We start from the raw sequence: 27,776 nt of genomic DNA, 5'->3' as shown, positions 1-27,776 counted from the left end.
CGCCTGAGTAACAGGCAGTTTACTTTGGACACGTCAGTCAGACAGGAAGTGGAGAAAAATAGGCCCTAGCCTGAAGAAGTTGTGTATTTTTACATAAAAAAACAGTGTCGGGAGCAACATTATTTTAATAACACATTAGAGAACATTAGAGTAGAAAAGGTCAACCATATCATCCACAACAATTGTTCCTTCTTCCCCCCAGACTCGTTGTTCCCTGTGGACTTCTCCCTGATGACAACAGTGAGGGCAAAGAAGGACACCCAGTTCTTCCTGCTGTCTGTGTATGATGAGCAGGGTGTACAGCAGCTGGGGCTGGAGGTGGGTCGCTCACCTGTCTTCCTGTACGAAGACCACCAGGGACAACCCTCCCCGGAGCTCTACCCCATCTTCAAGAAGATCAACTTGGCTGATGGAAAGTGGGTACTACCCTTGGCCTGATGTCCTTGGCTCTTGACTGGGACTTCTTCTCAAAACCTGAACTCTATAGCCCCTGATTTATGATTGACACATATTGACATGATTGGGTGAGATTCACCTGCATCATGTCCTTTGGTTGGCCATTGGGTATCATCGTTACCTGACCCAAAATATGCAGTTTCCTCAGTATGTGATTTCACTTGGCCATACTTGAACACGGCACACACAGCTCACACAATGTGCTTGACCCCAAGTGACCTGGAGCCATAGAGGACACACATAGATCACGCTAGTACCATAGAGTTCTTGGCTCACAATACAAGGTCAATAGCTTGACTTGACCCTGTAAAATACTACAATGTGATTCAATGCATTTGACCTTACTGCATACAGGTGGTGCCTCCTTCTAACTGAACTCAACATTCAACCTGACACTTCATATTGCTACATCTGCATTATAAAGATATCACTACACTATACTAATCCATCTCTACCTCTCTGTCTGTCCAGGTGGCACAGAATAGCCTACAGTGTGGAGGGCAAGTCAGTCACCCTGTACCTGGATTGTGAGAAGGTGCAGACTCTGGAGTTACTGAGAGGGGACAATCCCCTGGTCAGCACGGAGGGGGTGACCGTGTTTGGAACACGACTACTGGACGAGGAGGTGTTTGAGGTAGGACACCAGGGCGAGGGAGTCAGGGTTGGGTGTGAATGAAGTAGTGTCATGGACTGTATGTAGGCTTTGGTATGTATGTACTGTAGTCTCATCAGTAGCAGAACACATACTGGTTCATTCTGGTATTGGATCTGAGGAACATTAATATTATTTGTTGGAACTTGTTTTAACTGGATTCTTGGCATAATGCAATATTCACTCACTCATCTTTGCTCACTCCTCGGAGCATAGCGCCTCAACAAATGGATCTCCACGCCGTCTTATTCTAGGCCAGGTCCCAGGCTGATGTGGTGCTGAATCCCAGGTTATGTATGTCATTGTCCAACTAGTTGGACGACCTGGTTCTCGGTCTTCCTCTGGGCCTGGCCAGTTGGGGGATGATTCCTTCAGGATAAGGGCAGGCTCCAGAGGTGGGATTGATCTGACCAGGTGGCCGAACAGTCGGAGTCAGGAGGCTCTGACCAGGGAGGAAACGGGGTTGGTCCATCTTTTGACGTATTGTGGAGTTTTAGATTTAAATTGTTTTCGCCTTTAATTAACCAGGTAGGCCAGTTGAGAACAAGTTCTCATTTACAACTGTGACCTGGCCAAGATAAAGCAAAGCAGTGCGACAAAAACAACAACTCAGAGTTGCACATGGGATAATCAAAAGTACAGTCAATAACACAACAGAAAAATCTATATACAGTGTGTGCTAATGTAGTAAGATTAGGGAGGTAAGGCAATAAATAGGCCATAGTTGCAAAATAATACAAATGTAGCATTAACACTGGAGTGATAGATGTACAGATGATGATGTGCAAGTAGAGATACTGGGCTGCAAAAGAGCAAAAAAAAATAACAATATGGGGATGAGGTAGTTGGGTGGGCTATTTACAGATGGGCTGTGTACAGGTGCAGTGATCGGTAAGCTGCTCTGACAGCTCATGCTTAAAGTTAGTGAGGGAGATATAAGTCTCCAGCTTCAGTGATTTTTGAAATTCGTTCCAATTATTTGGCAGCAGAGAACTGGAAGGAAAGGTGGCCAAATGAGGTGTTGGCTTTGGGGGTGACCAGTGAAATATACCTGCTGGAGCGCGTGCTACGGGTGGGTGTTGCTATGGTAACCAGTGAGCTGAGCTAAGGCGGGGCTTTACCTAGCAGAGACTTATAGATGACCTGGAGCCAGTGGGTTTGGCGACGAATATGTAGCGAGGGCCAGCCAGCGAGAGCATACAGGACGCAGTGGTGGGTAGTATATGGGGCTTTGGTGACAAAACAGCTGGCACTGTGATAGACTACATCCAATTTTCTGAGTAGAGTGTTGGAGGCTATTTTGCCGAAGTCAAGGATCGGTAGGATAGTCAGTTTTACGAGGGTATGTTTGGCAGCAAAAGTGGAGGAGGCTTTGTTGCGAAATAGGAAGACGATTCTAGATTTAATTTTGGATTGGAGATGCTTAATGTGAGTCTGGAAGGAGAGTTTACAGTCTAACCAGAGTTTACAGTCTAACCAGCAGTTGGAGGCCACGGAAGAAGTGTGGATGTGGTCGCGCCATGTGATGCCCAGTATGCGGCAGAGGCACTCGGAGTCAAAGGCGTCCAGGCAACGTGTGAGGTCCAGTGTGAGGGTCCATGGTGTGTGAGGTCCAGTGTGAGGGTCCATAACGTGTGAGGTCCAGGGTGAGGGTCCATAACGTGTGAGGTCCAGGGTGAGGGTCCATAACGTGTGAGGTCCAGTGTGAGGGTCCATGACGTGTGAGGTCCAGTGTGAGGGTCCATGATGTGTGAGGTCCAGGGTGAGGGTCCATAACGTGTGAGGTCCAGGGTGAGGGTCCATGACGTGTGAGGTCCAGGGTGAGGGTCCATGACGTGCAAGGTCCAGGATGAGGGTCCTCACGCTGTGGGGGGGTGTAGTCTTCCCCAGTGATAGTTCACCTTAGAGGCAGCCTTGGCTTCATCAGCAAGGGTGTCATGCCACTTCTGTTTGTCCCTTATTCTTATCTCGTAGGTTTCAAGATGGTCCAGGGTCAAGTCAACCTGGTCCGTCTGAGTAGAATATCATTTTTGTTGAGGTTTCGCGGCAGTAGCTCTCCGGTAGCTTGCTCTGGATGTGGTATCAAATACTGGGATCATCTACACTGAGTGTACAAACATTAGGAACACATGCTCTTTTCATGACAGACTGACCAGGTGAATCCAGGTGAAAGCTATGATCCCTTGTTGATGTCACTTGTTAAATTCACTTCAATCAGTGTAGATGAAGAGGAGGAGACAGGTTATGTGTATGTGTGCCATTCAGAGGGTGAATAGGCAATACAAAATATTTAAGCACGCTTTTGAACTCGGGATGTGGTAGTAGGTGCTAGGCGCACCAGTGTCAGTGTGTCAAGAACTGGAACGCTGCTGGGTTTTTCACTCTCAACAGTTTCCTGTGTGTATCAAGAATGGTCCACCACCCAAAGGACATCCAGCCAACTTGACAGAACTGTGGGAAGCATTGGAGTCAACATGGGCCAGCATCCCTGTGGAACGCTTTTGACACCTTGTAGAGTCCATTGCCCTCCAAATTGAGGCTGTTCTGAGGGCAAAAGGGAATGCAATACTCAGTATTAGGAAGGTGTTCCTTATGTTTGTACACTCAGCGTATATGAGCCGTTGCCTGGACAATACCGGGAGGAGGTTAACACTCTGACTTAAACCCTAATGCAATATCCCTACTATAAATTCTACTTGTAGCCCTGAAGAAATGATTTTATTGAGGCGTGAATGAGATCCTCTAAAGCCACAACGGACGAGATTAAAATAACCATTATTTCCATGTGTTCATCAAATATGCCTGTTAGACCAGTGGAGATATTCACTCGTCATATATTAGCTGAATATTCTGACATGAACCCGCAGGGGATCCCGATCCCACTAACCTTGTTTTAACTCGGATGACTTTCTCTTCTCATAACCTAATTTCTGTCCCGGCCCATACAAATGAAAGAGATGGCACATTCCATCACATACTCCACTAATTGTGTTCAGTTGTGAACACGCAGGCTGGAGCAATATGTGTGGTTGCTGAAAGCTTTAATGGGGTGTGAATGGGAGGGGTGGAGAACGGTTGAGAGTGGAGCAGCAGATAGGGGAGGACTAGGTTGTTTGCAGAAGGGAGGTACTGTTCAGACATGATCTGCTCTGGCCACATCTTTTCTACTGTGATCAAGTACTTGGAAATGAAACTCAACATTTGTATTTGTATGAGTGAGTTTGGATGTTTTGGAGAGTGTGGGGTGTTAGATGTGTTGACATTTGAACAGACAGCTCTATATTGTGATGTTTCAGAGTGTGTGAGTGTGAACATGTGTCAGTGAATGTATGATGCCTGCTGATTGGGAGGATTGATCTTGTGGGAAGAGGAATTCCCCAGTCGTCAGTGTTTATCCCTACGGCGACACTCGTCAGGGCTGCTGTCCTCATCATTATCCCTGAGTAGCTGTGGAGGGCAAAGGTCACATATTTAATGATGGCTTGGGTTGTTTGAGCTTGGTGAAAGTGATTGGGGAAATGACCATGTCATTATGGAACCTTAAAATTGAAACGGACACTGAACAGTGAGTTATGATGTGTAGTTAAATAGGTGAATAATATAGTGTGTGTGTGTGTGCATGTGCGTGTGTGTGCGTGTGCGTGTGTGTGTGTGTGTGTGTGTGTGTGTGTGTGTGTGTGTGTGTGTGTGTGTGTGTGTGTGTGTGTGTGTGTGTGTGTCTGGGTGTGTGTGCCATACATATGTGCTTTCAAATCAAACAATAAAAAGATAAATGAATTCCAAGTAAAGCTCATATTCTTTTATTTTCATTTCCCTGACCCTGTTCCATAAGTCATTCCCAATGTCTCTCCCAGGATAGTGTGCAGGCCTAGTCCATGGTAATTCCAATGCAGCTCCACTCTTAATTCAGTAGCCTCCAGCATAAAGAGAGCCGCATAGAGCAGCAGTCCCATCTCTGCTCATGTCCGCAGGCCCTGAGACACAGAGGGGGAGAGTAGGAGGGGGTCACAGAGCACACACCCTCCCATCTCTCAGGCCCCTCAGGGTACCACCCCAACCCAGCCTTTGCATACTTGAGACATTGGAAAAGTACAGAGGGAGGGTTATTATCTGTCCCTAATGGGTTAATGTATACAAACTTCAGTCTTCTCAGCTTTCACCCTCTCAGAACCAGATGTCCACTGATGTTCTCACGTAGACAATAACTATACAATCTCCCTCTAGCCACGCCCCCACACAATAACCCTCCCTCCCGCTGATGCCTTAACTTTACCTCAACTGCTTCTCCTACTTCATAAGTAAAACTTAATAGCCTCCCATGCCATTAGGTTCCTCCTCCCTTTCTTACTTTAACAGACACCCCTCTATCTCCCAAATAAAACAGTCTTCTTTCGCCAATTAAGCAATGCTTCTCCTGAACATTCCTTGTATAAAACAACTGTAAAGATCCATTTTCACCCCAACCCCATCTTTCAAAACATCCCATTTATCATTTTTCAGGCTGCAAAAAAAACATCCCTTTGACGTCCTTATGACTAATACCCGTCAATGATCAACATTCTCTTTAGCATTCTCTCTGCTCTGCTCTCTGAATAGTCGGAGTGAGTGAGAGGCCAGCTCATGTGTCCCATGTTGAATGGCTGTGGGTCAGGGCCGTGTTGACCTGGATGAGGCTGGTACTGTGGGAGAGGTTGGCCTTGTTCGCAGGCCCGTTCTGTTCCCAGGACCTGGTTCTGTTCCAGGAGGGATCCAGAGGGCCAGTGTTCCGGCCCAGTTCCCCCAGCGTGGGAGAACATAGTGTGGGAGCTTGGGGATGGTGGTCAGCCCCTAATGCCTCTATTGCTTCCAGATTTCCTTCGAATGACTGTTGGTGTTGTTTACCCACGTGCAGAGCCACGGACACAAGAATGTGCACGTAAATACTGTACGCACACACACACACACACGCACGTACACATACTAAAGCAATAATTTAACTGTCCACAAGTCTGAATGTATTGTCTGGGCTCTCTATGGGCTGTTTGTGTGCTTTTGCCACGTCTAACGCTTAGATATGATGCAGCCCAGTGTTTATGTGTGAACAACATCTGGCCGTGTCTGTCTGTCTATATTAGTCATTGTATTATTGCTGTGAGTGATCAGCCCTCTTTAGAAAACATTCAGAGTTTTGGTGTTGGTTTGGCTTGATGTTGGGTTGTTATCAAGCGTGTCTTAAAAGGGCAGATTTGATATTGATAGAGGAATCTCATGGATAGCTGGAGAGATTGGAAATACTGCCTTAATTAGTCAAGGTCTGTCTGTTGTAGATGCATTTCTTCCTTTCTGATGATTGTATTCAGATGTTTTAACATCTGTTGCCCTGCAGGCTAGTAAGGAGCTAAGTATTTCTTCATGTTTTACTGTAGTGAGGTGAGGTGTAGTCATATTCAGTGCAGTATGTGTTGTTGTTGTTGTTGTTAGGGGTTCAAGCATCGAAGCTGGTAATACCCTATTGTATTTCTTCTGGTTCATTATTATTATACTGGATTCTTCCCCCAAGGAAAATAACATGCAATTCCTGTGAGATGGTAAGTCTAGGAGGACACAACTTGGCATGATGGTAACGGCCCATGGATCACACCCTCTCATGCAATCCCATGCAAATTTGCCACATTGTGGCACTATAACAAGCGATTGAAATTGCACAATTTTAAAGCTCATGCTACTCACCCTGTGTGATGGAGAGTCATGAAATTTGGTACATAGGTCCCACTGCTCATAAGGAACAAATTTGCCTCATGGACCTATAAGGTCCGCCATGATACATTTTCCGCCATTTAGAATGATGTGAAAAACACTTAAAACGCTACTCCTCTGTCACCGAATGACCGATCTGCACATACATGGATATATGGCATCTATGGAACAAGCTCTATCAACGTACTATTTGTTCAGTCTAGTATGTCAAACAACATGGCAACTACTGACCAATAAACATTCACATGGACCTGATCTGGCACATAAATACATATACATCAGACACAGATATTCGTATTGTAATTCAACTTGGTACATATGTTCCAAACACGGTTTAGACTCAACAAATGCAAGCACATTTAGATCAACCACATGGTGGCGCTATAACGGGCACATATTTATATTTCTTGATCTATTTGACTCAGAGTGATGAAATGTGGCACACATGCTCAGGGATATTAGTCTAGCTAACATGTAAAATATGGTTCATTTTGGCACTGTTGGACAGGAAAATACATTAATGCAAGCTCATTGGCTCATAGCAGCCATATTGTTTGAGCTAGTCCTGTAAAATAGAAGAAGCCACTTAAAGTGGTCAATATCATAAAAAATAGTTAAAAATACATTAAACTCATATAGCATGATCTGATAGATTTTTCGTTTGGATATTTGCAAAGTGTGGTAAGGAGTACAGAGTACAGCTCATCCTTGGGCGATGTGTCCAATTTGTCTTGATGGTGGCACATTGGGCCCACAGCTTGAACCCCGACATTGCTGTTTGTTGTTGTTGTGTATAAACCTGTAGGTCCTATTAGCCCAGAGAGATACAGACTGTATAACAGTGCTACAAAGGAGTGTTTGTTGACTCCTAGTTCAGGCCAGTTCTAGACAGTGTTTATGGAGTGAGATCTCATTAGTGGAGAAGAGGTAAAGTCCGTTCACTGTGGCTTTAACAAGATCTATATAATACATCCTTAATTGGCTGCTATGAAAGTGGAAAGGGAAAAGGGAAAAGAGAATACCACAACTGAAGGTATTCAACTGAAATGTATCTTCCACATTTAACCTAACCCCTCTGAATCAATACCAGCTAACTAGCACCACAGCAAGCCCACACTTCCAACCACTCTAGTCCTATGTTAGTCAATGGAGCAGCTCTATTGGCTGGAATGTTGGTATCAAAGATCCATTACATTGTATACAGAGTATCCAATTGTACTAGTCTGCTGGAGATTCTTCTTTCTTCAGTGGCGCTGAGCCTGTGTGTCACTATGGGAACTAGACAGTACAGTGTGACTGTGATCTGATGCTGTTTGTTGGTTTTTGTCATCAGCACTTCAGAGGAGGAACTGTATTTTTTATTTAACCTTTATTTAACTAGGTAAGTCAGTTAAGAACCAATTCTTATTTACAATGACAGCCTACTGGGGAACAGTGGGTTAACTGCCTTGTTCAGGGGCAGAACGACAGATTTTTACCTTGTCAGCTCAGGGATTCAATACAGCAACCTTCCAGTTTCTGGCCCGACGCTCTAACCACTAAGCTACCTGCCGCCTCGCTCCCAGACTGTGGTCTAAGTCATCTACACACATATTCTCCTCAGATATTTGCAGCCACTGTAATGTGCTGATAAATGGATAAGGATGACTCCATGTCTAGAGATGTGCTCTGTACTGTAATGCTGTACATCTGCTGCGCAGGGACAAAGTAGTCACGAAACTGACCAGCCGGCTGGCGCCAGCTAGGGGGAGCGGGGAGGGATACAGTACCAAAGGTGGAACAGGGCCTTTGATCTTTGGCTGAGAATCTCTCTCTCTCTCTCTCTCTCTCTCTCTCTCTCTCTCTCTCTCTCTGAAAAGGTGTGGTAGAATTTGATGTTGATTGGGTTTTCATCTCTGGAGCATTAACTGTAACCTAGTAGTTTATGTTGGCTAAATATTGGCCTGAGATCTGTGCTCTGTGAGATCTGTGCTCTGTGAGATCTGTGCTCTGTGAGATCTGTGCTCTGTGAGATCTGTGCTCTGTGAGATCTGTGCTCTGTGAGATCTGTGCTCTGTGAGATCTGAGTGAAGCGCTAATAAAAAGTGTGTGTGAGGGGGGGGGGGGGGGGGGGGGGGGTTGGCGAGGTCTCTCTGTGTGTTTATGTGTACACACACTCTGGCCCTCCGAGGCAAGCTGGGGATGTAAAGGGGTGTTTGAAATGGGAGTGTGACGGAAGTATTTGACTGTTATGTGTACACTCAGCACCCTGCTAGAAGCCTGGGAACAGAGGGGTAGTGGGAGCAGCAGTCACAGTAGTATTGGCCATTTTATACACACAGGATATTCACATGTGAAACGGCTTCAGCTCTATTAAACACATTCTCTTAGAGGTATGGCAACATCCTACTAAGCATTCAATTTCCCAGACATTTTCAGCCTGGTCCTCCAAGGCCATCGCAGTGCTTCTCATAGACTGCAATGGCAGAGTGATGTGCTGATCCTTTCTGTCCCTGTATGTTTGTCTGTGAGGTCAACATGATGCTTTTATGTTTTTCTGTATGCTTGTCTGCCTGCCTTTCTGGTGTGTGTGTGTGTGTGTGTGTGTGTGTGTGTGTGTGTGTGTGTGTGTGTGTGTGTGTGTGTGTGTGTGTGTGTGTGTGTGTGTGTTTTCCAGGGAGAGATCCAGCAGTTGTTGATTCTGGAGGACGCCCAGGCTGCGGCTGACTACTGCCTGCACTACATCCCTGACTGTGACTCTCCCCTGTCCTACAACAGACAGGCCCAGGACCCTGCGCAGGTCAGTACTCCATCCACCAGGGGGAGACACCCTCTGACATACACCCACTCTCTCTCTTCTTTCATATGTGTATGCAATGAAATAATCTGTTATACAGTAGTTGATGATGTGGGTTTCTGGCTGCTAGCAAAGAAACCAGGTTGGAATTCCATCTGTAGTTAGTGAACAGGGACGCTAACATGACACACACAACCTTACAACCTCAGTAAAACTGCAAATGAACACAAAGACATGGATTGCATTCCACACCTTCAATAAAACCCAGATGGTCCCTGATCATAATTTGATTATGGAACAGAAAGTGTATTTGTCTGGACTGCTTTAGGGTGCTTTAGAACTCACGTTGCGATATTTCCAGTTTGAGTTCTCTCTATGCTGGCTCAGTCAGGGCTCAACATTTCAGAGATACAGTTTCATGTTGAGGCTTTGTGCAGGTCCTGACTACACAGCACAGTGCTGGCTGCTACAGCTGCTTCCTCAGCCCCTTGTTTCTCAGCCAACAGATAAAACGATGAACAAGCAGCATGCATATCAATAGTGTCTGCCAGAGACCTGCCCAGCCCCGCCCTCTGTAGCCCAGCCAATCCCAGCCTTGGCCATGTACTGAATCACATGATTTATCACTACCCAGTCTTCTCGGCCTAGGGGCCCGGAACACACCACTAAAACACAGGGAAGCCAGGCCAGAGAAGAATGAGACATCAGTCAATCAGCATCAGAAGAAGCTCCTCTCCCTGTCTTTGATAGTGAGCCAGCAGCAGAGTGGTGCATCTCTCCCTTGGCTGTGTTGAGCTGCTTCAGCTTGAACACACACAGCCAAGAGCCCCGTAAATCTCACAGGATATCACCACTCTGGCTCTTCCCCTCTTCACCGGGCCTGCTTGGGCACTGGGAGAGATGAGTTATATTATGATGTATGTGTGTGTCTTTATGTTGGAGAAAAGTGTTTTGGAGAGAGGGAGAGAGGAAAAGTAAGAAATATTGATGCATGCGGCCCACAGGGAGATACTGTCAGGGTCTGTGAGAACAGTGTTCTGCGTGTAGCCTCCTACGCCTGGCTGTGTGTCTGTGTCTGGGTGTGTCCAATTCCTGGCGCTGCTCCTGGGACTGTCCATCAGTGTCTATCAGACGTAGAGCGTGTTGGCTATTCTAGATCTACAGCTGAGAAACCTGCTCTGTGTCCAAGACCTTGTCAGCATCACTCTACTCACTTTAAATCCTCCTCACACTGACCCTGTTTACAAACCATCACAATCTCCTCATCAACGCATTTACCAGACCAGATCTTCAACAACGTTCTCGTTCCAAGGTCTTCAATAATAGTGACAGATATGGATAGGAGTTAAAAAAGGACATAAAAGACATTTATGTTTACATATTTTAACAGCCCAACTGGGTCATAAACACACTGACCCCTGACCTCATGAGAAAGTATGTCCTTTCTGTTGACAGGCCAGTGATAAATAAACAGTCTCATTCAAGACTACTCTGTGTGTGTGTGTGTGTGTGTGTGTGTGTGTGTGTGTGTGTGGGAGTCATGATCTATGCCTGGCCCTACTGGATGTGTGCATAGTGCCTCTCATCTCCTGGCATGTTATGTTTCAGGTATTTCACCATGTTGTTGTTTCTCTTGTTCGTGCCCCTCCTCCTCCCTTGTCCCCCCTTTTTCATAAAAGACCTCTCAACTTAAACCTGATCCCATGATACAAAGCAACGAGCCAGAGGAGCCAAAGAAACACTCCAAAAAAGACAGGAAAGGCAAAAAGGACAAAAAGAAGCGTGGCAAGAAGGGGAGGGGCAAGAAGGAGTCGAGGAAGAAGAGAAAAGAAGGAGAGGCGGGTCCAGAGGAGGAGGGTTTCGTCCAGGTGTCCACTGTTTTGCCTGTAAACCAATCCCAAGAAACCTACTATCCCACTGAAAAGCCATCTACGATGGAACTGTTCACTCCTGAAGCTGTCACCCCATCTGAAGCCCCTGACCAGACCACCATGATCCCAGAGAGGCCCACACACAGGCCTGACTCTGACATTGAGGACCCCTCTGTGGTGCCCAGTGCACTGCCTGAGTCAAAGGTCACTGAGGAGGTAGACTGAAAAGTTACAATGCAGCTCCCCCTCCCCATCCATCCCATCCCTAACAGAGCACTGACCCACTCTCCCAGAATGCCTCATCTACACCCTCTGTCAACCTGCTCCTCTCCTCACTATGACCTCTAACCTAACCAGCACTACCCTAATCACCTCCTCCTCTTCCAGGACTCACAATGGAACACGGAGAATCCCTGCATCCCTCTAGATCTAGATTAAGTAGAGTATGCAGACAATCTAGAATTTAGACTATGTTCTACACTGTGTTTTAACACATAGACAACTGTGACTCAATTGTCACAATAGTTGTTTATGGGTTGCAAGACATTTATATGAATCTAGTTGTGTGGATAACACTAGTTCTGCCTTTCGTAGTACCTGTAGTTGAACATACATATCTGAGTAAGTGGTATGTATGAGGTGTTGTGTGTTGTAGTTTTTCTGTGATGTCTCCTTGACCTGAGAGTTTATGTCCTTACACAAACCCAGTCCAAACCTTTGATTTTAAAGCTATACATGTATCCAAAACAGTATGCCTCCTGTGTTGCATTGTCTTTCAAAAGTTGTTTTGTCAGCAAATATGTAGGTAAAAATAAGTCCCCGTGATTGAAATATCTAAAGGTTATCATTTGCTACTTTTGCTAATTTGCTGAATTTGCTTATTTTCATACTCTGGCTGTAATGGCTGTCGTAATCCATGTCATGCTGCCATCACTACCTGGTTGTGAAATATTCCATCACCATAGGATGATTAATAACACACACTGAGGCTTGCTACATGTATGACCTGCCTATTCCCATAACCAACACCTGTGCTGCTAACTAGCTTAGCAAACTGTATGCTGTGATAGGCTGTGTAAAATGGAAGCGCTGGGCAAACTCAGTGAACTGGGCAGACAGAGAGACAGACAGACCATAATGTTGCCCAGTGTCTCCATGGTTTCTGTTGCCATGGTTCTGACCTTAAACGCTCTGGCCTTGTGCAGGAGGAGAGGCTGGACAAAAAGCCCCAGATGGAGGAGTTCCACGACAACTTCTACGGCGACCTGTACGATGACCTCGACGTCTCCATGGTAACAGTGGGTCCCAATATCAGCGAGTACGAGGTCAGTTGAATTGAGATCTTTATATACTGTTCATACGGTGAAGCTCAGTTTTAGTACCACCGTCATGTTCAGTAGCAGCTCAGTTATTAATGTGGTCATTGGATCATGTGATTTACTGGCATGTTGTGTGGACTCGTAGGCTGTAGAGTACGAGGACATAAGTAACGAGACAGAGAACCAGGAGTATGAAGAGTATGAGACGTACGAGGACGGATATGGCTTTGCAGAGAGAGAGGGGGAGGATACCTGGGATGGAGAGGTAGAACTCATCAATCATTCAGTTCAACTGTATTCACTCAGAGACTGCTGAGACTGCTGTACATGACCTACAACTATATTCACTCAGAGACTGCTGAGACTGCTGTACATGACCTACAACTATATTCACTCAGAGACTGCTGAGACTGCTGTACATGACCTACAACTATATTCACTCAGAGACTGCTGAGACTGCTGTACATGACCTACAACTATATTCACTCAGAGACTGCTGAGACTGCTGTACATGACCTACAACTGTATTCAATCAGAGACTGCTGAGACTGCTGTACATGACCTACAACTGTATTCGCTCAGAGACTGCTGAGACTGCTGTACATGACCTACAACTATATTCACTCAGAGACTGCTGAGACTGCTGTACATGACCTACAACTGCTGTACACACAGTAGGTCATCAATCACCTCACACGTCTGTTCATGTGTCTGTCTGTCTGTGTCTGTCTGTCTGTCTGTCTGTGTCTGTCTGTGTCTCAGGCCAGTGGCAGAGCACTGAAAGGAGAGAAGGGAGAGCCTGCCATCTTTGAACCGGTGAGCTTGAGTATTCAAACAGAATATTGCTCATGGAAATCAATTTTAGGCCCTTAAGATTTTATTTTAGGATTTTTCATTCAAGTCTGTGTTTTGTTCATGTAATCTTTATGACTCTATAAAGACTATATGGAGTATTTATGTTGAAATATCTCTGGTATGTACTGAATGTGTTTATATGTCATTGTCAAATCTCTGTGATGTTGTGCAGGGTACACTTGTGGAGGGAGCAGTCGGCCCCCCAGGACCAGAGGTAAGACCCCTGCTCCAAGTCATTACGACTGCATTGATACTACATTGATACTACATTGAAACTACATTGATACTACATTGATACTACATTGAAACTACATTGAAACTACATTGATACTACATTGAAACTACATTGAAACTACATTGATACTACATTGAAACTACATTGATACTACATTGAAACTACATTGATACTACATTGATACTACATTGAAACTACATTGAAACTACATTGAAACTACATTGATACTACATTGATACTACATTGCAACTACATTGCAACTACGTTGAAACTACATTGAAACTACATTGAAACTACGTTGATACTACGTTGATACTACGTTGAAACTACGTTGATACTACATTGAAACTACATTGAAACTACATTGAAACTACGTTGATACTACATTGAAACTACATTGATACTACATTGATACTACATTGATACTACATTGATAACTTTTACTCCATTGTTTTGCCCATATTGATACTATGGACCAGTGCTGAGTGACTGTGTGTTTATTTTCCAGGGTATTCCAGGTGGACCAGGACCAATGGGCCCCCGAGGACCCAGTGGAGACCCAGGTGATTTGGTGAGTATCCTCCCCCGTGTATTGACCCATAGTGGACTGTCCTCTGGGACAGTATGACCACAATCAGGGTCCACGGGGACTGTCCTCTGGGACAGTGTGACCATAGTCAGGGTCCACAGGGACTGTCCTCTGGGACAGTATGACCATAGTCAGGGTCCACAGGGACTGTCCTCTGGGACAGTATGACCATAGTCAGGGTCCACAGGGACTGTCCTCTGGGACAGTATGACCATAGTCAGGGTCCACAGGGACTGTCCTCTGGGACAGTGTGACCATAGTCAGGGTCCACAGGGACTGTCCTCTGATACAGTATGACCACAGTCAGGGTCCACAGGGACTGTCCTCTGGGACAGTGTGACCATAGTCAGGGTCCACAGGGACTGTCCTTTGGGACAGTGTGACCATAGTCAGGGTCCACAGGGACTGTCCTCTGGGACAGTGGACCATAGTCAGGGTCCACAGGGACTGTCCTCTGGGACAGTGTGACCATAGTCAGGGTCCACAGGGACTGTCCTTTGGGTTTGACCGAAACCACAGGTTGACCACAGCCTACACAACAGGTCAGGAATGCTGTGACCTCACTGTGGTCTTGACCGTAACCTTGCTGGGCTTAAGGGACTGGTGATGACTCATGTGTGGGTTTGACCTAATTCACTCTGTTGGACTGTGTGTGTGTATGTGCGTGCCTTTGTGTGTTTGTGTTCCCTCCCTGAAAACAGCATCAGTCCCACAGACACAAACCAACAGATGCTCAGTTGTCTCTAGTGATCTAAAGGATTTTTAACCATGTTGTTGTAGTAGAAAAACACGGAGGTCTTCCAGGTTTCACCTCAAATCAAACACATCAAATCAGATCATCAAACAAACTCTTTCTTCTTTCAAAACAGATCAGAAACAAATGTATAAACAGTGTTCCATAATCCTGCCTGTCTACAGTATTTCATCTTCATTGTTTGTTATGCCTTATAGTATACAACAGTATTCTCAGTGTGACAGATACTGCAGTAAAGGTTCCTATTGAGACAAAGGCCTTTGTCTCTGCTGCAGAGAGTCTAGGTGATTGACAGTTTGGGATTAGCTCATACCTCTAATTCTTTATGAGGTGCTTATGGGTACATTAGGCTTTTGATAGGGGCATCAAGCAGAAAATCATAAGCTGTTTCCCCTCCTCTCTAGAGACAACCTAATTGATATGAACCTAAGAGTGAGTGACATACCCTCTGGAACTGAAGCAGAGGTTGTTATAACAGAGATTGGATTTCAGGGATCATTCTCATGTGTTTAGCCTTACGTCCACTTTGGAACATTCCCACTTACAGGCCTATATTGTACATACTTGTGCTTACAGGCCTATATTGTACATACTTGTGCTTACAAGCCTATATTGTACATACTTGTGCTTACAGGCCTATATTGTACATACTTGTGCTTACAGGCCTATAATGTACATACTTGGGCTTACAGGCCTATAATGTACATACTTGTGCTTACAGGTCTATAATGTACATACTTGGGCTTACAGGCCTATAATGTACATACTTGGGCTTACAGGCCTATAATGTACAAACTTGGGCTTACAGGCCTATAATGTACATACTTGGGCTTACAGGCCTATAATGTACATACTTGTGCTTACAGGTCTATAATGTGCATACTTGTGCTTACAGGCCTGTATTGTACATACTTGTGTTTACAGGCCTGTATTGTACATACTTGTGCTTACAGGCCTATAATGTACATCCTTGTGTTTACAGGCATGTATTGTACATACTTGTGTTTACAAGCCTGTACTGTTAATACTTGTGTTTACAAGCCTGTACTGTTAATACTTGTGTTTACAGGCCTGTACTGTACATACTTGTGTTTACAGGCCTGTACTGTACATACTTGTGTTTACAGACATGTATTGTTCATACTTGTGTTTACAGGCCTGTACTGTACATACTTGTGTTTACAGGCCTGTACTGTACATACTTGTGTTTACAGGCCTATACTGTACATACTTGTGTTTACAAGCCTGTACTGTTAATACTTGTGTTTACAGGCCTATATTGTACATACTTGTGTTTACAGGCCTGTACTGTACATACTTGTGTTTACAGGCATGTATTGTTCATACTTGTGTTTACAGGCCTGTACTGTACATACTTGTGTTTACAGGCCTGTATTGTACATACTTGTGTTTACAGGCCTGTATTGTACATACTTGTGTTTACAGGCCTGTATTGTACATACTTGTGTTTACAGGCCTGTACTGTACATACTTGTGTTTACAGGCCTGTATTGTACATACTTGTGTTTACAGGCCTGTATTGTACATACTTGTGTTTACAGGCCTGTATTGTACATACTTGTGTTTACAGGCCTGTATTGTACATACGTGTGTTTACAGGCCTATACTGTACATACTTGTGTTTACAGGCCTGTACTGTACATACTTGTGTTTACAGGCCTGTACTGTACATACTTGTGTTTACAGGCCTATACTGTACATACTTGTGTTTACAGGCCTGTACTGTACATACTTGTGTTTACAGGCCTGTACTGTACATACTTGTGTTTACAGGCCTATACTGTACATACTTGTGTTGTTCACTGTATAAACCCTCATACAGTCATGACTAAAATCCTCCTCCCTCCCTCTCTCTCTCCCTCTGTCTCTCTCAGGGTCCTCCAGGACGTCCTGGTTTAGCTGGGGTTGATGGGATACCTGGTCCTCCAGGAACCATGCTGATGTTACCAGTAAGAATTAGATAAAACTCTCTTTATTTAAACTTCCCTCAGCTGAACACACTCTCATGTTCAGTTCCCATTGACTATGGCTGAATCCCAAATCACTCCCTTCCCCTCTGCCCTCAATTTGAGCGTTCATGCGTGCCTCCCCCATTTGCACAAGCGTCCAAAAGCTGAGGGAGAGAAAATTATCGAAGGTGTAGGTTAGACCCTCAGATAGCAGGGCTGCAGGCTTCAGGGCTGCAGGCCTGTAGGCTTTACTATCCTGACACGCTCTGCAATATGTTTGGAGTATGTGCAATTTCACACAAAAGATTGGAGAGGCGTGCCTGATTATATGCCACGTGCATTTGTTTATGTCTGATTTTGAGACTTGACACAAATACCTACAAATTAAATATTTAACTCTTACTGAGGTTTATATCTTGTAAAACGACAGGGGGAATTTCATGCTTGTTTTATTATTTAAAAGTGGAACATGAGTTGCTTCATTCAAGTCAGGAGTGTGTCCAGAAGTTGATGGCTTTATTGATCTCCTCGCCACTGTCTGGAAGTCACCCTCAGAGTTTCATCAGCAACACGTGACAACGGAGAGCCCTCCGAGCGAGTTGGTGAGGGGGTGGTTTGGGATTTCCCATATGTGAAGCTGTCCTGAGGTAGGGCAGTAACAGCTCTGAGCCACTAGGTGGAGCTGTGAGATTGAATGCTGATGAGGCCAGATGAAATCTACATTGTGTATTCCCATAGACTTATACTGCATGTATTTAGCTTGATCACTCTACCCCTTTCTCGTGTAGTTCCAACATGGTGGTGATTCTCAGAAGGGGCCTGTGGTGTCGGCCCAGGAGGCCCAGGCTCAGGCCATCCTGCAGCAGACCAAGGTAACGTCCAGCTGTCCACTACAACTACAACCTGGAACATTATTACTCCTTTTACATTAGAAATGAGCCTTAACTTAGCTAATAATGTCCTTCTTACCCTTGTTTATTCCAGATGTCATTGAAGGGACCTCCAGGTCCACTGGGTCTTACAGGGCGACCTGGCCCACTGGTAGGATACCCACCTAGTTCAAACCAAAGGCCACAATCTTAAATTCTACTTTATTCTCTATCTACACCTAGCAGATACTCCCCTTACAGTCCACCACAACCACATTGACCAAAGCCCCTTTTCTCTCCATGCACATACAAACAATCAGCAATCTGATCATCACTAATGGGACTTAACAGGCTATTCTTTATATGTCCTTGTTTGGTTTGACTGGCTTTCCTCTTGGTGTTTAGGGTCTTACTGGTCCCTCTGGACTTAAAGGTGATGCTGGAGAACATGGCCCAAGGGTAAGAGGATATTCTATTTTGACTTGCTACCATATAGCAGTCAAGGTCCATTTAGATTTTGATGTATCCTGCTGGTCTCACTCTCTCTCTGTCCCTCTCTCTGTCCTCCCCCTCTCTCTTCATCTCTCTCTTCTTTCACTCCCCCTCTCTCTGTCTATTCTCTCTCTCTCCTTCTCCTCCTCCTCCCCTCTCTCTGTCTATTCTCTCTCTCCTCCTCCCCCTCTCTCTGTCTATTCTCTCTCTCCTCCTCTCCCCCTCTCTCTGTCTATTCTCTCTCTCTCCTCCTTCTCCTCCTCCTCCCCTCTCTCTGTCTATTCTTTCTCTCCTCCTCTCCCCCTCTCTCTGTCTATTCTCTCTCTCCTTCTCCTCCTCCTCCCCTCTCTCTGTCTATTCTTTCTCTCTCTCTCCTCCTCCCCCTCTCTCTGTCTATTCTCTCTCTCCTCCTCTCCCCCTCTCTCTGTCTATTCTCTCTCTCTCCTTCTCCTCCTCCTCCCCTCTCTCTGTCTATTCTTTCTCTCTCTCTCCTCCTCCCCCTCTCTCTGTCTATTCTCTCTCTCCTCCTCCTCCCCCTCTCTCTGTCTATTCTTTCTCTCTCCTCCTCCTCCCCCCCTCTCTCTATTCTTTCTCTCTCTTCCTCCTCCCCCTCTCTCTGTCTATTCTCTCTCTCTCCTCCTCCTCCCCTCTCACTGTCTATTCTCTCTCTCCTCCTCCTCCCCTCGCTTTGTCTATTCTCTCTCTCCCCCTCCTCCCCCTCTCTTTGTCTATTCTCTCTCTCCTCCTCCTCCCCCTCTCTCTGTCTATTCTCTCTCTCCTTCTCCCCCTCTCTCTGTCTATTATCTTTCTCCTCCTCCCCCTCTCTCTGTCTATTCTCTCTCTCCTCTTCCTCCCCCTCTCTGTCTGTTCTCTCTCTCTCCTCCTCCTCCCCCTCTCTCTGTCTATTCTCTCTCCTCCTCCCCCCTCTTCTCTCTCTCCTCCTCCTCCTCCCCTCTCTCTGTCTATTTTCACTCTCTCCTCCTCCTCCCTCTCTCTGTCTATTCTCTCTCTCTCCTCCTCCTCCTCCCCCTCTCTCTGTCTATTCTCTCTCTCTCCTCCTCCTCCCCCCTCTCTCTGTCTGTTCTCACTCTCTCCTCCTCCTCCCTCCCTCTCTCTGTCTATTCTCTCTCTCTCCTCCTCCTCCTCCCCCTCTCTCTGTCTATTCTCTCTCTCCTCCTCCTCCCCCCTCTCTCTGTCTATTCTCTCTCTCCTCTTCCTCCCCCTCTCTGTCTATTCTCTCTCTCTCCTCCTCCCCCCCCTCTCTCTGTCTATTCTTTCTCAGGGTCCCCGTGGTACCCCAGGTCCTGCAGGACTCAACGGGAAGTTAGGAAAGAGGGTGAGACTTAGTGAGCTGTATGACATTGTCGTCATGCTCCAGAAACCCAACAGTGGACTGTAACTCTATACAGATGTTCTGAACTGTTGTTATACTCCTTGATCAGATACAACCAACTGTTACTACAACACATCTTTTCTCTCTCGCCTTGCATGTCCCTTCATTGACAGTAATGTCAGTGGTAGTATGTAGGTTAGGGTGAGTGTTTGGGTGTGCAGTGTCCCTGGCACATGGCTGTGTTACTCTGCATGTGTGTCCTCTCCTAGGGCCGGGCAGGAACGGATGGAGGGCGTGGAGCACCGGGGGAGACAGGGGGAAAAGTAAGCTCCCTAAAATCACATTTCATCACAGTGCAGTGGGTGAAAATCAAAGTAAATTGTGTTAAGGCAGAACCTCCGCTGCTCAGGTTTGTTTGTGTGTAGTGTACTGTACCTGCACAGTGGATAGTTTGTTTTGGAATGAACTGTACTACTGTTGTGTCTGGTAGTTAATCTGACTGATCCAATTTACTATGTGTTCTTGCGAGTTAGCAACAGGATTGTGAACGAATTAATGATTCAATGGGAATTGTCGAATGAGGTCTTCATTTTCACTTGCTAAATAACCCTAGAGCTATCAGAGGTTCTAATAGTGAGTTTATTAGTCATATTGACCACGCCAGCGATTCAATAGTTTACAGCTGCAGGAACAGCTTGGCAAATAAATTACGCTCCCCTGGACAGCAGTGTCTTTATCGGTCAGAACAGTGTTCCAGAACAGAACAGCTAACACTCTGGGCTCGCAGTCCCAGCCAGAGACACTACATACACACACACACACACACACACACACACACACACACACACACACACACACACACACACACACACACACACACACACACACGGAAGCCAGAGTATTAGCTGTTCTGTCCTGTTCTGTGCTAAAACACTGTTCTGACAGATAAAGACACTGCTGTTCACACACACATACACACGCACACACTGTTCCCAGTCAGAGCTAATAACACACTGCCAGATGGGAGAGTCCATAGGGAAGGCATCTCAATCTATTGTGTGTGTGTGTGTGTCTGTGTTGTAACTATGTTTCGATGTCATGCTCTTGGGTCTATTTATCCTCAGGGGGACAGAGGCTTCGACGGACTGCCAGGTCTCCCAGGAAACAAGGGCCACAGAGTGAGTGAGGACTAGCAACCCAAGTCCCTACTGTCTGTCTTTCTCTCCTCCTGAGACTGTGTGCGTGTTTTGACATTTATGTGTGGGAAGTATTTGTGACTGCTGATGTGTTTAATGGCATTGAACATCAAGTCTACATATATATGCCTTACACAGTATATCATGTATTTTCTCCTAGGGGGAGAGAGGGAAGCCTGGACCACATGGGCCTGATGGAGAGTTAGGAGAAAAGGTGAGGACAAAAAGCAACCATAAATGTACTATAGGGTCCTGCGGAGTAACCATACCCAGCCTCTCCTTCAGCAAAGTAACCATACCCAGCCTCTCCTTCAGCAAAGTAACCATACCCAGCCTCTCCTTCAGCAAAGTAACCATACCCAGCCTCTCCTTCAGCAAAGTAACCATACCCAGCCTCTCCTTCAGCAAAGTAACCATACCCAGCCTCTCCTTCAGCAAAGTAACCATACCCAGCCTCTCCTTCAGCAAAGTAACCATACCCAGCCTCTCCTTCAGCAAAGTAACCATACCCAGCCTCTCCTTCAGCAAAGTAACCATACCCAGCCTCTCCTTCAGCAAAGTAACCATACCCAGCCTCCTTCACAGTACCTACCCAGCCTCTCCTTCAGCAAAGTAACCATACCCAACATCCCCTTCAGCAAAGTAACCATACCCAGCCTCTCCTTCAGCAAAGTAACCATACCCAGCCTCTCCTTCAGCAAAGTAACCATATCCAACATCCCCTTCAGCAAAGTAACCATACCCAGCATCCCCTTCAGCAAAGTAACCATACCCAGCCTCTCCTTCAGCAAAGTAACCATATCCAACATCCCCTTCAGCAAAGTAACCATACCCAGCATCCCCTTCAGCAAAGTAACCATACCCAGCCTCTCCTTCAGCAAAGTAACCATACCCAGCCTCTCCTTCAGCAAAGTAACCATACCCAGCCTCTCCTTCAGCAAAGTAACCATATCCAACATCCCCTTCAGCAAAGTAACCATACCCAACATCCCCTTCAGCAAAGTAACCATACCCAGCCTCCCCTTCAGCAAAGTAACCATACCCAACATCCCCTTCAGCAAAGTAACCATATCCAACATCCCCTTCAGCAAAGTAACCATACCCAACATCCCCTTCAGCAAAGTAACCATACCCAACATCCCCTTCAGCAAAGTAACCATACCCAACATCCCCTTCAGCAAAGTAACCATACCCAGCCTCCCCTTCAGCAAAGTAACCATACCCAGCATTCCCTTCAGCAAAGTAACCATACCCAACATCCCCTTCAGCAAAGTAACCATACCCAGCATCCCCTTCAGCAAAGTAACCATACCCAGCCTCCCCTTCAGCAAAGTAACCATATCCAACATCCCCTTCAGCAAATTAACCATACCCAACATCCCCTTCAGCAAAGTAACCAAACCCAGCATCCCCTTCAGCAAAGTAACCATACCCAGCATCCCCTTCAGCAAAGTAACCATACCCAGCATCCCCTTCAGCAAAGTAACCATACCCAGCATCCCCTTCAGCAAAGTAACCATACCCAGCATCCCCTTCAGCAAAGTAACCATACCCAGCCTCCCCTTCAGCAAAGTAACCATACCCAGCATCCCCTTCAGCAAAGTAACCATACCCAGCATCCCCTTCAGCAAAGTAACCATACCCAGCATCCCCTTCAGCAAAGTAACCATATCCAGCATCCCCTTCAGCAAAGTAACCATACCCAACATCCCCTTCAGCAAATTAACCATACCCAACATCCCCTTCAGCAAAGTAACCATACCCAGCCTCCCCTTCAGCAAATTAACCATACCCAACATCCCCTTCAGCAAAGTAACCATATCCAGCATCCCCTTCAGCAAAGTAACCATACCCAACATCCCCTTCAGCAAATTAACCATACCCAGCATCCCCTTCAGCAAAGTAACCATACCCAGCCTCCCCTTCAGCAAATTAACCATACCCAACATCCCCTTCAGCAAAGTAACCATACCCAGCATCCCCTTCAGCAAAGTAACCATACCCAGCATCCCCTTCAGCAAAGTAACCATACCCAGCATCCCCTTCAGCAAAGTAACCATACCCAGCATCCCCATTCAGCAAGTAACCATACCCAGCCTCCCCTTCAGCAAAGTAACCATACCCAGCATCCCCTTCAGCAAATTAACCATACCCAGCATCCCCTTCAGCAAAGTAACCATACCCAGCCTCCCCTTCAGCAAAGTAACCATACCCAGCCTCCCCTTCAGCAAAGTAACCATACCCAACATCCCCTTCAGCAAAGTAACCATACCCAGCCTCTCCTTCAGCAAAGTAACCATACCCAGCATCCCCTTCAGCAAAGTAACCATACCCAGCCTCCCCTTCAGCAAAGTAACCATACCCAGCATCCCCTTCAGCAAAGTAACCATACCCAGCATCCCCTTCAGCAAAGTAACCATACCCAGCATCCCTTCAGCAAAGTAACCATACCCAGCATCCCCTTCAGCAAAGTAACCATACCCAACATCCCCTTCAGCAAAGTAACCATACCCAGCATCCCCTTCAGCAAAGTAACCATACCCAACATCCCCTTCAGCAAAGTAACCATACCCAGCATCCCCTTCAGCAAAGTAACCATACCCAGCATCCCCTTCAGCAAAGTAACCATACCCAGCCTCTCCTTCAGCAAAGTAACCATACCCAGCATCCCCTTCAGCAAAGTAACCATACCCAGCATCCCCTTCAGCAAAGTAACCATACCCAGCATCCCCTTCAGCAAAGTAACCATACCCAGCCTCTCCTTCAGCAAATTAACCATACCAGCATCCCCTTCAGCAAAGTAACCATACCCAGCATCCCCTTCAGCAAAGTAACCATACCCAACATCCCCTTCAGCAAAGTAACCATACCAGCATCCCCTTCAGCAAAGTAACCATACCCAGCATCCCCTTCAGCAAAGTAACCATACCCAGCCTCCCCTTCAGCAAAGTAACCATACCCAGCCTCTCCTTCAGCAAAGTAACCATACCCAGCCTCTCCTTCAGCAAATTAACCATACCCAGCCTCCCCTTCAGCAAAGTAACCATACCCAGCATCCCCTTCAGCAAAGTAACCATACCCAACATCCCCTTCAGCAAAGTAACCATACCCAGCATCCCCTTCAGCAAAGTAACCATACCCAGCCTCTCCTTCAGCAAATTAACCATACCCAGCCTCCCCTTCAGCAAAGTAACCATACCCAGCATCCCCTTCAGCAAAGTAACCATACCCAACATCCCCTTCAGCAAAGTAACCATACCCAGCATCCCCTTCAGCAAAGTAACCATACCCAACATCCCCTTCAGCAAAGTAACCATACCCAACATCCCCTTCAGCAAAGTAACCATACCCAGCCTCTCCTTCAGCAAATTAACCATACCCAGCCTCCCCTTCAGCAAAGTAACCATACCCAGCATCCCCTTCAGAAAAGTAACCATACCCAGCCTCTCCTTCAGCAAAGTAACCATACCCAGCCTCCCCTTCAGCAAAGTAACCATACCCAGCATCCCCTTCAGCAAAGTAACCATACCCAGCATCCCCTTCAGCAAAGTAACCATACCCAGCATCCCCTTCAGCAAAGTAACCATACCAGCATCCCCTTCAGCAAAGTAACCATACCCAACATCCCCTTCAGCAAAGTAACCATACCCAGCATCCCCTTCAGCAAAGTAACCATACCCAGCCTCTCCTTCAGCAAAGTAACCATACCCAGCCTCTCCTTCAGCAAAGTAACCATACCCAGCATCCCCTTCAGCAAAGTAACCATACCCAGCATCCCCTTCAGCAAAGTAACCATACCAGCATCCCCTTCAGCAAAGTAACCATACCCAACATTCCCTTCAGCAAAGTAACCATACCAGCATCCCCTTCAGCAAAGTAACCATACCCAGCCTCTCCTTCAGCAAAGTAACCATACCCAGCATCCCCTTCAGCAAAGTAACCATACCCAGCATCCCCTTCAGCAAAGTAACCATACCAGCATCCCCTTCAGCAAAGTAACCATACCCAGCATCCCCTTCAGCAAATTAACCATACCCAACATCCCCTTCAGCAAAGTAACCATACCAGCATCCCCTTCAGCAAAGTAACCATACCAGCATCCCCTTCAGCAAATTAACCATACCCAACATCCCCTTCAGCAAAGTAACCATACCCAACATCCCCTTCAGCAAAGTAACCATACCAGCATCCCCTTCAGCAAAGTAACCATACCCAACATTCCCTTCAGCAAAGTAACCATACCAGCATCCCCTTCAGCAAAGTAACCATACCCAGCCTCTCCTTCAGCAAAGTAACCATACCCAGCATCCCCTTCAGCAAAGTAACCATACCCAGCATCCCCTTCAGCAAAGTAACCATACCCAGCATCCCCTTCAGCAAAGTAACCATACCAGCATCCCCTTCAGCAAAGTAACCATACCCAGCATCCCCTTCAGCAAAGTAACCATACCAGCATCCCCTTCAGCAAAGTAACCATACCAGCATCCCCTTCAGCAAAGTAACCATATCCAACATCCCCTTCAGCAAAGTAACCATACCCAGCATCCCCTTCAGCAAAGTAACCAAACCCAGCATCCCCTTCAGCAAAGTAACCATACCCAGCATCCCCTTCAGCAATGTAACCATATCCAACATCCCCTTCAGCAAAGTAACCATACCCAGCATCCCCTTCAGCAACGTCCTGGAAACATGGACCCCATGGGCAGAAACATAATTTGAATTCCATTTCTATGTGTGCTGTATGTTGAAACCAGAGCCACATACCGTTCTGTATAATATACGTACATACATATTATACGAAAAGTACAAAAATGTATGCACTCACTAATGTAACTCTGAACAGGAGCGCCTGCTAAATGACGAAAATGTCAAATGTATTATGCTATACATGTGGATCCAGTTGAAACCACTTTTCCATGAGGCAAGGTAAAAGTGAAGGACGCCATTACCATGATCGGTAGAGGAAATTCTCCGACAGTACCACAGTTGAGCAAAGCACCCAGATCAAAGCACTCACCATTGAGATGAAATTGAAAAACCTTGAATGTTTAAGACATCTCTATCGTTCTGGCTTTAGTTCACTCAACAAGCAGCAATGCAAATATCAATGATTAAAATCCAGTGAAGATTTTAAATTAATTTCAGACAAATTTTCGGCTATTGATGATGAATTGTGGTCAGGACAAGGCATGTTAGTTATGTGAAAGGGGGGATAGAGGATGGGTGTGATGTATTACGTAGACATATCTGTCGGTCAACTGATTTCTTTAATAGGACAGAGGCACATGAAGAGAGGACAGTATTCTCTCTCTGTTGACTCTTTCTCGTGTCATTTGTTAGGGTTTAGATGGACCCGTAGGGCCGAGTGGACAGCCCGGTGAACCTGTGAGTAAACACGTCACACACACACACACACACACACACACACACACACACACACACACACACACACACACACACACACACACACACACACACACACACACGTTCCTCCACCCCACAGGCGGCTCTATGACCCAGGCTGATTCACACTCCATCTTTATCCCAGCAGGTGAGGAGGAGGCCCAGTGGGGCTCTGCCTCTCTAAATGGATCACCCAGCGACCAAAGAAATAGAGGACTGTATTAGACATGTTAGGAGGGCTGTGTTAAGGCGCACGCTGAATGTGGATCAACTGATCGTCAGCGTGCTGTTGAGGCCGTCTGAGTCAGAATCGTGCGAAAATGTCATTTTCCGTGATTCTACATGTAAAATCGGTTTGCACTCGGTTCACAACTACAGTACTCTCTGCAGGCAAACGCTATTGGTGTGTCCGAGCCCTTAACTACAGAGACTCAGGGAAATAGAGGAGCTGAGGGTTTGGATGAGAGAAAGAGGGGAAGTGAGGGGGGAAGGGGGAGAGAGGGAGGGAGATAAATGTGAGAGAGGAATTCAGTGGGTGGTGAATGAGATAAGAGCGAGTTAGAGAGTGAAGGAAAGGGAGAGAGATGGTAGAGATGAAATCCTGGCCTGAATGATTATATTTCCATATCAATCACTTCAAGGGAGATCACAGATGTGGCTTTGGAACAGGTGGCTTGGCCGAGGTACAAAGAGCGATGCTGACAAAAACAACACACGCAGAGACACCCCCCAAACCGCTTCGTCTCTCCTCACAGACACACACACTCACTCTCACACAAATACACACTTGCCCATATGTGCACAGGCTCATTAACTCGCTCTTCCTCAGACACTCACACACACATACACACACACACAGACACACACACTCAAACATACTTACAATATTTCTCAAACACACACACACAAATGCATGATGAGCACACAGAAACACACACCAACATGCACAGACACACATATATACTGTATATACAGTGCCAGTCAAATGTTTGGACACACCTACTCATTCAAGGGTTTTTCTTTATTTTTCAAATGTTTTACATTGTAGAATATTAGTGAAGACATCAAAACTATGAAATAACACATGGAATCATGTAGTAACCAAAAAAGTGTAGTAACCTGAAAATGTCAAGAACTTTGAAAGTTTCTTCAAGTGCAGTCACAAAAACCATCAAGCGCTATGATGAAACTGGCTCTCATGAGGACCGACACAGGAAAGGAAGAGCCAGAGTTACCTCTGCTGCAGAGGATAAGTTCCTTAGAGTTATCA

The 27,776-nt window shown here is 46.0% G+C and overlaps 1 protein-coding gene across 2 annotated transcripts in view; it reads left to right on the top strand.

Moving 5' to 3' along the window:
* The window catches only part of LOC115171249 (collagen alpha-1(XI) chain), a gene marked incomplete at its 3' end in the record, with an annotated part of 73,532 nt that overhangs the window by 18,278 nt on the left and 27,478 nt on the right, over nucleotides 1–27,776 (top strand). Inside the window, 18 exon segments of one of the 2 annotated variants that reach the window (XM_029727878.1) lie at nucleotides 203–416; nucleotides 928–1,090; nucleotides 9,501–9,623; nucleotides 11,300–11,707; nucleotides 12,697–12,816; nucleotides 12,956–13,075; nucleotides 13,573–13,626; nucleotides 13,838–13,879; nucleotides 14,409–14,471; nucleotides 17,139–17,213; nucleotides 18,002–18,085; nucleotides 18,198–18,254; nucleotides 18,488–18,541; nucleotides 19,857–19,910; nucleotides 20,177–20,230; nucleotides 21,032–21,085; nucleotides 21,264–21,317; nucleotides 26,444–26,488. In XM_029727878.1, coding sequence (XP_029583738.1) covers nucleotides 203–416; nucleotides 928–1,090; nucleotides 9,501–9,623; nucleotides 11,300–11,707; nucleotides 12,697–12,816; nucleotides 12,956–13,075; nucleotides 13,573–13,626; nucleotides 13,838–13,879; nucleotides 14,409–14,471; nucleotides 17,139–17,213; nucleotides 18,002–18,085; nucleotides 18,198–18,254; nucleotides 18,488–18,541; nucleotides 19,857–19,910; nucleotides 20,177–20,230; nucleotides 21,032–21,085; nucleotides 21,264–21,317; nucleotides 26,444–26,488 — 1,838 coding nt within the window. 2 annotated transcript variants of the gene reach the window in all.

The sequence above is a fragment of the Salmo trutta genome, chromosome 32 (assembly GCF_901001165.1).
Source record: "Salmo trutta chromosome 32, fSalTru1.1, whole genome shotgun sequence".
NCBI classification, from domain to species: domain Eukaryota; kingdom Metazoa; phylum Chordata; class Actinopteri; order Salmoniformes; family Salmonidae; genus Salmo; species Salmo trutta.
Note: the sequence above shows the minus strand (reverse complement) of the source record. Positions and strands in the feature narration are given on the sequence as shown.